General features: G+C 45.1%; 2 protein-coding genes across 4 annotated transcripts; both read left to right on the top strand.

Annotated features, from left to right (window-relative positions):
* Positions 1 to 1,956: 1,956 nt before the first annotated feature.
* LOC106575386 (SH2 domain-containing adapter protein F) lies at positions 1,957 to 7,144 on the top strand. 2 transcript variants are annotated; one of them, XM_014151892.2, is made up of 9 exons: positions 1,957 to 2,310; positions 3,109 to 3,301; positions 3,538 to 3,639; positions 3,785 to 4,031; positions 4,155 to 4,321; positions 4,396 to 4,501; positions 4,843 to 5,014; positions 5,132 to 5,251; positions 5,836 to 7,144. In XM_014151892.2, the coding sequence occupies exons 2-9, from the start codon at positions 3,113 to 3,115 to the stop codon at positions 6,020 to 6,022; spliced, it is 1,290 nt and encodes a 429-aa protein (XP_014007367.1). In that variant the 5' UTR covers positions 1,957 to 2,310; positions 3,109 to 3,112; the 3' UTR covers positions 6,023 to 7,144. The 2 variants fall into 2 exon arrangements, with proteins under 2 accessions (XP_014007367.1, XP_014007366.1); XM_014151891.2 differs by having other exon boundaries at positions 1,958 to 2,310; positions 3,109 to 3,355.
* Positions 7,145 to 7,390: 246 nt separating this feature from the next.
* LOC106575394 (theg spermatid protein like) lies at positions 7,391 to 11,500 on the top strand. 2 transcript variants are annotated; one of them, XM_045698940.1, is made up of 8 exons: positions 7,391 to 8,313; positions 8,875 to 8,950; positions 9,037 to 9,098; positions 9,531 to 9,597; positions 9,704 to 9,830; positions 10,050 to 10,206; positions 10,410 to 10,609; positions 10,692 to 11,500. In XM_045698940.1, exons 2-8 carry the CDS (start codon positions 8,889 to 8,891, stop codon positions 10,731 to 10,733), a joined length of 717 nt encoding a protein of 238 aa, XP_045554896.1. In that variant the 5' UTR covers positions 7,391 to 8,313; positions 8,875 to 8,888; the 3' UTR covers positions 10,734 to 11,500. The 2 variants fall into 2 exon arrangements, with proteins under 2 accessions (XP_045554896.1, XP_045554897.1); XM_045698941.1 differs by having other exon boundaries at positions 8,878 to 8,950.
* Positions 11,501 to 11,684: the final 184 nt, after the last annotated feature.

Below are 11,684 nucleotides of genomic sequence, written 5' to 3' on the forward strand. Positions count from 1 at the left end.
GGAGGGCATGGGACAAAGGACTTTGTAGCATCGGTAAAGCAGTATGTGTTAAATGTAGGGTAGCCCTTGGTCATGACTATCAGTTCCATTACATTACACATGAGTCATTAGACGACGAGTCTTCTGTAGGGGTGAGTTTTGTTAAGAACTGCAAAGCTCGGTCTGAACATTAACACGCGTCGATTGAGGTATGGTTTTGGAAGCATAAGGACCTTATCTTTCATATAAAAAACAAGAGGTTTAATTGATACAACTTTATAGGGCTAGGGTTAAGATTCCCACATGGCCGTATTTCCATGTTACAGCTCGTTTACGGAAAACAGACGGATGACAGAGTGGACTACCTGTGCTAATTAGCTATTTGTGTCTCCGAACACCTGTGTGTCAACAAAAGACAGACGCCACAAATGTGTTTTCACTGAAAATTACTGTCAGCTGCAACTGTGTTAAAGATACTGCTTTTAAACACAGCAAGGTGACCGGGGACAATTGTATGGTTAAACAGTACAAATATGGCCTACACTCTTAAAAATGAGGGGTTCAACAAGGGTTCTTTTAAGATCCTCAAAAGTTCTTAGAAGAACCTTAGGGTTCTTGGAACTCAAAATGGCCCCCAATAGGTTCTTCCAAGAATCCCATAGGAGGTTGGGTTCATGGTGGAACCTCCTTAGTTGGTGGGGGTTCTTGCAGGAACCTAACTGCCCAACTGAAACATTTCGATTTGAAAAGACAGCAGGTGCAGGCACTTAACAGAATTTTTTTTTAGGTAAGGTTTGTCCCTTTGTATGATCTAAATTGATATTGTTTTATGATGATACCATCTATCTTTTCATATTTGTGCAAATCTTTCTAAAACAGAAAATGGACACAATTCAATGGATATCAATCAACAAAGAGATAAGAATATGCTAAATATAAAAACTTTTGATAACGCTTTTCATACACATACCTTGTCCATAATGTAGAGGCCTATGGGATATTTGTTGAAGTAAGGGAGGAGGATGGTAAATGTCATCTGCATAACCAACCAATACCAATTGACATATCTTTGTATGCCTCCTCGTCTGTATACCTACAGACACAGAAGTGAGCATTTCACTGTACCCTGCAATTACAAATGCGACCCTGTGCGTGTGACTAATAAAATCATCTAATCTAACTGGTTAAAACAGTGGACAGTAAGTGTATATTTTGACAGTAAGATATTATTTTGATGTAATATGAAAGTACAGGGATTTATGTTTCTAGAACAATACTGCAATTGAGAATCGATTCACGTTTAGATGGTGTATTTGTCTGTTTTGCCTCCCAGAGCCAATTCACCAATTAAACAAAACATGTAAGGTCCTTGTACTAATGAGTAACGTTAGGCTCCTTTAGTCCAATATTGGGCTAACTGTAGGGGTGCTCATGTTACTGGGGATCAGAAGTGTCCAGTGCCAGAGAGGCAGGTTGTAGTTGCCATGTTCAGAGTTGTACAGAAGGTGTCGTTTGCTGAGGCAGTGAAGAAAGTAGAGGAAGATGTGTCAAGGGTAAGGGATCCTAAGAGGCTCCAGGTGAGTTATAGAATTTTGCCAGTACAGAGTGATAGGCCTATGAATGCAATGTGCTTCAGTAAGGTTGGCTTTTTAGTGTTTGTTGATATGGTTGTCAACTGTCCTGCAGGAATGGAATGGAAAATCACAGAAAATAGGTGTTGTGGTGGCAGCTGCAGAAAAGTACTTGGGTTTATGAGATTTTAATGCAGAAGAGGGTGTGTTGAATGGTAGTGTCCTGTCCTCCCAGGCCATCTGCCCAGTATAGGATCAGATAGGTACAAAATAGTAGAATGGGGTGGTGGGTTTTTAATGAGTGAAGGGGTGGTTGGCAATACTTTTTTGTATTATGGATTTATACGCCAGCCCATTTGGTGGCGGTAATGGGCCATTAATATTGGATGCCAACCGCCGTTAAACCCCACCGAAGAATACTTTCTTGTAGCAAACTACCCGTTCTTATTGTAGTTCGGTGAGCTAACCATTTCTGGCTAAAATAGTCGAATTAGTTAGCTAGATATAAATTGTAACGTTAGCCAACTAGCTAGCTAGCTTGCTAACTGAAATAATATCCTACAAAATGCATTTAATCTTTGTTTTAAACTGACGTAGTGTAGTTAATTTACGTTGGTGGCAGGCAAACTTGTTTTCTTCAGCTCAAGCCGAGGGAAGTTAAGCTAACGTTAGCTAGCTACAATGACATTTCTGTGAATTCATGGGGGGTGGACACACAATTAAATACGTCATTGGCTAACGGCCCGATTTCCATCAAAACGTAAGTATTGACAGTGTATCGTTTTTATATTATGCAAATATAAGCTGCATAGCTAACGTTAGCTAGTTAACGTTATGTCTTCAATGTTGCACCATACACGACTAACGTTAGCTAGCTAACATCAGCTGATTATAGCTAGCCAGACAATGGCCAAACATTCGTAGTAGGTAACGTTAGATTCATGACTGACTAGTTTGTCTGTCGCTTTCCAGATTCAAACGACATATAGCCTTGTAAATAGAAGGATCTAGAAATACAGTACTATATCTAGCCCGCTAACAGTTACTACTCTCTCAAACGTTAGTTTGATGAATGTATTCCAGTTCGGCTACCTAGCTTTATCTAGCTCCGATCCTCCTGTCACAAAGCAAAGGTTACATAGGTAGCTAGTGTGATTGAAAGGTTCCTTTCTTTTGCTCAATATGTTATATATATGGGCCTTTAAACAACTAGGGCCCAGAGATTTTCCTGCTAAGGTCTATCATGCCAGACTTTCCTCCTTTCATGTCCACTGCCCCCATACCAAGCAAGTTATGTCATTAGTTACATTAGAACGTTAATATCCCTCATAGATAAATTGTCTGACATACCCTGATCACTTACATTGTCCAATGACTGACTGCCAGACCCAGTGTTTTATTCCCATATTCCCTCACACACTCAGCCTGATAAGCGTCCACTGAATGCCAGTGTGTATTGTTTTTACTGATTCGATTGTCGCGGTAAGCACATTATTGGAAGTGTTGACAGTGTTAGTTAGATATGATGTAATATTCTGCTTTATTCTCCTTCCCTCAGACCCATGGCAAAGTGGTTAAAGGAATACCTGAACTTCGGCAGCCGTCGTGACGTCCCCCATCCTCCACGTCCTGACTACACAGAGAGTGAGATCCTGAGGGCCTACAGAGCCCAGAAAGACCTGGACTTTGAAGACCCCTACCAGAGCGCAGAGAAACCACAAAATGGCTGCTACGGTGGCTGCAGGGGGACAGTAAGCCTGCATGCATTTCCCGCCTTCGCTTCTGTCCTTCCCAACGATGCAGAGGTGGGAAATGTTATATCTTCTGCTGTTATTACAGCAGAGGAGGCTGGTTGGCGGAGATATAGGAGGGCTGGCTCAATGTAAACGCTGGAATGGGATGGATCTAACCGTGTCAAACACATGGCTTTACAGGTGTTATGACCATGTTGTTACAGGTCTTTAAAGATTGCTATAATGTATTCCAGGTGAAGGTGGTGTCTCCCAAACACAGGCTGATCAAGGTGGATTCTCAGGAGTTCAGTCGCAGTAAGATCCCCCTGAGCCCTGTCACCATCCACCAGGAACCGGTATGGCAGTTTTTGTTGTTGATCTCCCTCTTTCATGTTCTTTGTATCCACATGATTCTCCTCATTATGGCTTTGACTCTTTAGTATTTTATTCTTTTTACCCTTTTTCCTCACTATCCCACCCACCGTCCATCACTCTCTCCAGGTGCTTCCCTCTGCTCCTGCAGCAGTAGGGGACTCCGACACTGACTACTCGGACCCGTTTGATGCCAGACCAGTTCCACGGCTTAGAGCAGATTGGGAGCCTAACCCACACCATACCTTGGGCCTCAGCCCCATCACCAGTCCTACCCTGGTAGCCTTCAGCCCTAACCCTGTCCTAGGTCTCAGTCTCCGTCCAGGGGACAGCAGCAGCTACATGGAACCCTTTGAAGCCCAGAGGGTCATCACAGGTTGGTTCCTTTTAGCTGTTGCCTACACACCCACACATTGGACTTCACGCCTGGCTGTCTAAAATGACTGACATACTACTGAGATGCATAGACTCACAGTTAATTAAACGATTGTGTGTGTAGAGCTCCAGCAGGGCCCAGAGCGGGGCCGGCCAGGAGTGGGCAGTGGAAGGGTTGTGGTTGGGATCGGAGATCAACTCTATGATGACCCCTACGATGAGAGGACTCGACATCGCCACCGGGGAGCGCCACCGCAGCAGCAGGGGAGAGAGTTCCTCAGGGACGAACCGGTAACAATCTTCTTCTTCTTCTCTGTTTTGATTTCATCATCCTCCTACATCCTCTCCTCCTCCTCCTCTTCCAGAAAGAGGTCAGAGAGAGCAGGCTGCCCCAGGACGATGAGAGACCAGCAGAGGAGTACGACCAGCCCTGGGAATGGAAGAAGGACAACATCTCCAAAGCTCTAGCAGGTAGATATCTAATAGAGGAAAGCATCACTGAATTGTCTGGCTCTAAAATACATCATCTCTAAAGCTCTAGCAAGTAGACCAGTGCTCTGATCTATTCTGGTGTAGGAAGCACTCAGTAGATGCTGCAGTTTTACATTTTAGTAATTTAGCCGACGCTCTTAACCAGAGTGATTTACAGGAGCAATCAGGGTTCAGTACCTTGCTCAAGGGCAGATTTTTCACCTAGTCTGCTCGGGATTTGAACCAGCGACCTTTCGGTAACTGGCTCAACTCTCTTAACCGCTAGGCTACCTGTTGCCCAGGTATTTAAGTAGTTGGCTAATAAAACTCTCCATTTGTAGTGAAGTTTGAGGGGGCAGAGTGGGAGAAGTCGTTAGCCCAGTCAGACCAGGCCAAACTACCCAGGACCAGCCCCCCAGCCCCAGGGGGCGCAGCCAGCCTTCGGAGGCCTGGTGACACCCCCCCTGTCCTGGGTGAGAGAGTGGACCCCTGCCTGCCCCTGGAGAGACAGGTGTAAGTTCCTCCGCTCAACCGCTGACTCTCAGTATAATTCAAGAGGCACCCCCTGGCCGTGTGTCACAATTTTGTGTCCCTTGCTATGCATCACACAGTAATATGTCCCCCTTGCAGGTGGTACCACGGTGCTGTGAGTCGTGCGGAGGCAGAGACTCTACTGACGTTGTGCAAAGAGAGTTCCTACCTGGTGAGGAAGAGCCAGACCTGCCCACAAGACTACTCTCTCTCCCTCAGGTACCTTTACACACACTCCATCTCTCCCTCTCCTGATGTTCTTTTTTGTTTTTCTACACAATTTTGTGGTATCCAATTGGTAGTTAGTCTTGTCCCATCGCTGCAACTCCCATACGGACTCGGGAGAGCCGTGCGTCCCCCGAAACACAACCCAACCAAGCCGCACTGCTTCTTGACACAATGCTCGCTTAACCCGGAAGCCAACCTCACCAATGTGTCGGAGGGAAAACTGTACACCTGGCTACCGGGTCAGCATGCATTGTGCCCGGCCCGCCACAGGAGTCGCTAGTGCGCGATGGGACAAGGACATCCCTGCCGGCCAAACCCTTCTCTAACCCGGACGACGCTGGGCCAATTGTGCGCTGCCCCATGGGTCTCCCGGTCGCAGAGGGCTGCGACAGAGCCTGGACTCGGACTAGGATCTCTAGTGCCTTAGACCACTGGACCACTCGGGAGGCCTTGATGTTCTACATTATGCCAATCACTTCATCGTAAATGTGTTTTCCATATTTATCTAGGCCCTAATAAAGTATTAAGGATTTTATAACGCTGCTCTCTATTTTTCTGTCTCCTCTCTCTTTCAGGAGTTGTCAGGGCTTCATGCATATGAAGTTCACTCGGAGTTCAGAGAGTCGTTACGTCCTGGGAGAGAACAGTCCTCCATTCTCCTCTGTACCAGAGGTCATCCACTACTACACCATGCACAAACTACCTATCAGAGGAGCTGAACACCTGTCTCTGCTCTACCCTGTCATAGTACAGACCCTCTGACCCTCCTCCACTCATTATCTGCATCCCAACTGGCACCCTATTCCCTATGTAGTGCACTACTTTAGTGCACTCTGATCAAAAGTAGTGCACTATATAGGCAATAGAGTGGGACACGGCTATTTATGATACTATTACTAATAGAGAAGGTGCTGTCGTCTGCGGAGATGCTAACATGGCTGCTGTGGAACTGTGTGATGTTATTCTTAGAGCGTCAACATGGTTCTAGTGGAAACCACAATGGTTAAACTGTATTATATGGCCAAAGGCAAATGCTGTAACAGAGCAGGTTACTGTATGTCAATAGAATATTATCGATCATCCGTCTGGCACATTGATTAGCTAGCTGTACCAGGGTGGGAGTTTCATCTAATAGTGCTATACAGTAGAACGCTACATCGCTATAGTGGAAAGCTATTATAAAAATGTGTGCTTGAAAGCTATTTCAGTACTTATATGTATGAATGATGGCATTATACCCTGAGTGTACAAAATATTAGGAACACCTTCCTGATATTGAGTTGCACCCCCTTTTGCCCTCCGTACAGCCTCAGTTCGCTGGGGCATGGACTACAAGGTGTTGAAAGCGTTCCACAGGGATGCTGGCCCATGTTGACTCCAATGCTTCCCACAGTTGTGTCAAGTTGGCTGGATGTCCTTTGGGTGGTGGACCATTCTTGATACACACAGAACACTGTTGAGTGTGAAAAACCCAGCAGTGTTGCAGTTCTTGACACACTCAAACCGGAGTGCCTACTACCATATCCTGTTCAAAGGTATTTAAATATTTTGTCTTGCCCATTCACCCTCTGAATGGCACGCATGCACAATCCATGTCTGAATTGTCTCAAGGCTTAAAAATCTTCCTTTAACCTGTCTCCTCCCCTTCATAGACACAGGTGACATTAATATGGGATCATAGCTTTCGCCTAGTCGGTATGTAATGGGAAGAGCAGCTGTTCCTAATGTTTTGTGCACTCAGTGTAGTTGTGTGTTAAAGTGTGAATGTTTTTTGGACTTTGGTCATGAAAGCTAAAAAATAATAGGTAGGTTTGTTACTGTGGTGCTGTTTGTAAGGTTTTCTCGTGTTCTATGAAAATAAAGTGTGATTTTGTTTTTAAAAAACTGTTAAATAAGTCTAAACACATATACACAGGGAGGGGAGAAGGGTTGTTCAGATAAATATATTTCCTACTTTCCATTGTCCATACCAATATCATTGCTTCGTACTAATTGGTATGCTAGTGTTTAAATTGTAATTGCAAGAGAAATCGAAAAAATACCAGCATGTGCGTTCAATAATGTCTTCCATTAAGAAAGCCTTTCACATCACTCAGTGCGCGACATGACGATGAAATAGATTCCGGCGTCACCATAGCAACCACCAGGGGTCAGTATCAGCGCAAACAAAGATAAACATCAAGGGTGCGTTTGTAAATGAACTTTGGCTGGCTATTTAGTGTGTGTTCGTAAATTCAATCTGGAGTGCCAGTGTGCGCTCAGACTGTGTTCTGGGCGTTCATAAATTTGTTTCGCTCTCGGAGCGCACACTGGACTCGGGTGCTTGACTGCTAACAGGCTAAAGTTGGCTAGATTGCTAGCTACTTCCAGACACATGAAAGAACACCTCACTCACCATAGCAGAGCAGATTAGGCTTTTTAGATGTCATCTAGAGCGTTTGTGACTGCTGCTGGTAACAATTTCATAGTTTTTTGCCAACGTCTACTAACCGGTAATATTCAATGGGTGTTGCGCGTTCGTAAATTCATCAGTTATTCAGTGCTCTGGCACAAACGAGTGCTCTGAAATTGGAGTAGATAGCCAGAGTGCATTTACGAACGCACCCCTACTCAGATTTCAGTGCACTCTAGTTTGAGTGTATCAGAGCGCAGAATAACTAGCTAATGAATTTATGAACGCACAACACCTGTTGAATACTACAGGTATCAGGAAATGTCGGCAAAAAAACGTTATTAAATTGTTGCCAGCAGCACAGTTACAGTCACCAACTCTCTAGATGACATGAGCCTAGCCTGCCCTGCTTGGGCGATTTAAACGGTAAACGGTCAGTGAGGCGTTCTCTCATTTATGTCTGGAAGTAGCTAGCCAACTCTAGCCAGTTAGCTTGGGTGCTCTACTGCCGTTGTGAGTTCAGAAAGCTCGGATCAACCCTACTCCTCGGCCAGAGCGTCAACTGCCCTCTGAATTTACGAACGGACAATCTGACACAGTTCTAAATTTACGAACGCACAGAGCGCACTCTAGAGCGAAGTTGATCGCGAGGCAGCGGCAGGTAGGCTACGTGATAAATAACGTGATGATGTGTGCAAATATTTTAATCGTGGATATTGCGTTTATTTTATAAAAACGTATCTGATTAATACTGTGTACTCATGAATTGACTCACTAGCCTACGTTATCATTTTTCAAGGTGAATTATTCCTACTGTAGTAGTAAATAAAATCGTTGGCAACTTGGCATCCAGTGCATAGTTGACAGCATATTTGAGAGAAAGTTAAAAATATTTTCTTACTAGGGGTCATGACAGCTCTTATGTCATGTTTATGCCATTGTTAGGCTATTTACATGTCATAATGAGGTGTTATTGTTACCCCTTTGATTTTGTACTTGTCTCCCATTGAAGAAAAGGTGTGAAAATACAATAAACCAGTGGAGGCTGCTGAGGGGAGCACGGCACATAATAATGTCTGGAAGGGGGCTAATGGAATGGCATCTTACATTTGGAACCCATATTTGATGTATTTGATACCATTCCACCTATTCCGCTCCAGCCATTACCACGAGCCCATCAACCTCCTGTGCAATAAACAGTAATCTTTTTGTTATGCTTCAGCAGCTCACGTATCCATGACTACCCGGATGGTGCAACTCGCTCAGCCCAAACCCAACCTGCTCCGATTCCCTGACCGGTACTGCCACACACACACACACACACACACACACACACACACACACACACACACACACACACACTGACTGATTCTTTTCCTTCCAGACGGTCAGTCTACTGGCTAGATGAACTCCCACCTGAAAGAAATGGCTCCACCACCACATTTGGTAAGATCACCCCACTCTCTTTCTGTCCCTATCACTTTTTCACTCTCTCCCTCTTTCTGTCCCTATCCCTTTTTCACTCTCTCCCTCTTTCTGTCCCTATCCCTTTTTCACTCTCTCTTTCTGTCCCTATCCCTTTTTCACTCTCTCTTTCTGTCCCTATCCCTTTTTCACTCTCTCTTTCTGTCCCTATCCCTTTTTCACTCTCTCTTTCTGTCCCTATCCCTTTTTCACTCTCTCTTTCTGTCCCTATCCCTTTTTCACTCTCTCTTTCTGTCCCTATCCCTTTTTCACTCTCTCTTTCTGTCCCTATCCCTTTTTCACTCTCTCTTTCTGTCCCTATCCCTTTTTCACTCTCTCTTTCTGTCTATGATGTTTGTGTGGTGGATAATTGACTTTATAACAACCTTTTTAATGTTACTGTTTTTGTTGTAGAGTTGACGCCCCACTGGTCCCAGCTGTGTGGTAGGAAGCGGCTTAATTCTGGGTTCGAACAGAGCAGGTGCGACTTCATATTGTGTCATAATGTTGTACAGTATGTTAATGATGTGTATAATGCATGATGTCTATGATGACTCTTGATGACTCTCCTCCTCCTCCCTCTCCAGATCATCTCCCCAATGGGAGGTCAGTGTAGCAGCTCTGAGTGCCTATCCATCCAATAGAGTTTGTTCTCTGGCTTTGCCCCGCCTCCCCACCGCAGGCTGGGCATCTGACCGCCCCCTACTGGCCTCCGTGAGCACCACACACACACACACACACACACACACCTCAATGTATAACCCTCTCTATATGTGTCTCTATATCTATCTATCTATCTATCTATCTATCTATCTATCTATCTATCTATCTATCTATCTATCTATCTATCTATCTATCTATCTATCTATCTAGCTATCTAGCTATCTCTCTTGTTTCTTCTCTTTGTGTGCCTCTCTCTCTCTCTCTCTCTAGCTGAGCAGAGCGGTGCAGACTGCAGTAGCCAGTCCTAGGGTCTGCCAGTTGGCCTCTCCCAAGCGGAGGCAGGGTCTCTATTCGCCCCATTCATCCAAGACCTCACTGGCACCCCCCCACCCAGCTGCAACCTCCTCCCGACTACAGTTCCTTGCCAGTAAGACACTTAAGATACCTCGTATTTACCTCAGACAGTAACGTTTAATAACGGCCATCCAACTACATTGCAAAGTAAATGTGGTGTTCATTTTTAGCCTGAAAATTGTCGCTACTCTATCTACCTGTCTCGCACACACTCTCTCTTTTTCCATTACTCTCTCCGTCTCCTTCCTCCTCCCCATCCCACCTCCCCTCTCCTAGTCCCTAAGTCTGACCACCCCCAGTATGCCCAGGACCGTCCAGTCATCTGGCCAGTGCCTGGGCCAGTGAAAAAGGCAGTAGCCAGTGAGAGGGTGCAGGCCCTTTCACGGCCCAATCAGCGGAAGGCGCTGTTCCAAGGCTACAACCCGTACACGGTTACCCTAGCTGCACGCTCCGCTAGCGCCTCGCCGCGCCTGCAGGTGAGCTGTGTTTCTCTCATTTACTCATTCATTTAAATCATTTAATACAAATGTCATTAGTTTGTCTGTTTGTTTATTACAGGAGCTTTGTCTGCCCCTGCCACGGAAATGCAAGGGCAAATAGACGAATGCGTCTCATCTCACAGCGCTGCAGTACCTCTGGCCGCCTCTTCTTCAGATATTCTTGTCTCCTATCCCTGATCACCACTGCTCCATAATAAAGACCATCTACGACATCATTGAGACATGTTGCTGGGTCTTTGTTCTGGTCCAACGGGACCGCTGGCTTTAGAAGGTGGATTGTTTAGTGCTGTGATGTTCAACAGCGGGCTGTTCATTCAACTGAACTGAAGTGACTTTTACTATCACCAAAGGGGAGTTGTCACGGACCTGGAACATTCCAACGCACATTACAGACATAAAGTGAAAACCACCTGAATGTAAAAGTGTACCTTATATCTTTTAGTGTGCAATTGTAGTAGGTGACAGATGTAGGAAACCTGAAAAAGGATGTAATAATGAATATTCCCTCTACTGCACATCGTTGCACTCAGGCTATTCACAACCTCCCATGTGAATTGTTTTAAATTCAACAATCCAATGAGGTGGCGCATCATTGGCACAGTGGGTAAAAAAGAAATGTATCTTGCTCACATGTGTTTTTGTTGTTTCCTGGAAGAAGTTCCCTGCCCAAATTGATACATCATGTTCTCTCTCTACCTCACCTGCTGTCTCTAACTCTGAATGGTCGGCTATGAAAAGCCAACTGACATTTACTCCTGAGGTGCTGGCTTGTTGCACCCTCTACAACCACTGTGATTATTATTATTTGACCCTGCTGGTCATCTATGAACGTTTGAACATCTTGCCAATGTACTGTTATAATCTCCACCCAGCACAGCCAGAAGAGGACTGGCCCCCCTCAGAGCCTGGTTCCTCTCTAGGTTTCTTCCTAGGTTCCTTCCTTTCTAGTGAGTTTTTCCTAGCCACCGTGCTTCTACACCTGCATTGCTTGCTGTTTGGGGTTTTAGGCTGAGTTTCTGTATAGCACTTTGTGACAACGGCTAATGTAAAA

The sequence above is a fragment of the Salmo salar genome, chromosome ssa17 (genome assembly GCF_905237065.1).
Source record: "Salmo salar chromosome ssa17, Ssal_v3.1, whole genome shotgun sequence".
Classification (NCBI taxonomy): Eukaryota; Metazoa; Chordata; class Actinopteri; order Salmoniformes; family Salmonidae; genus Salmo; species Salmo salar.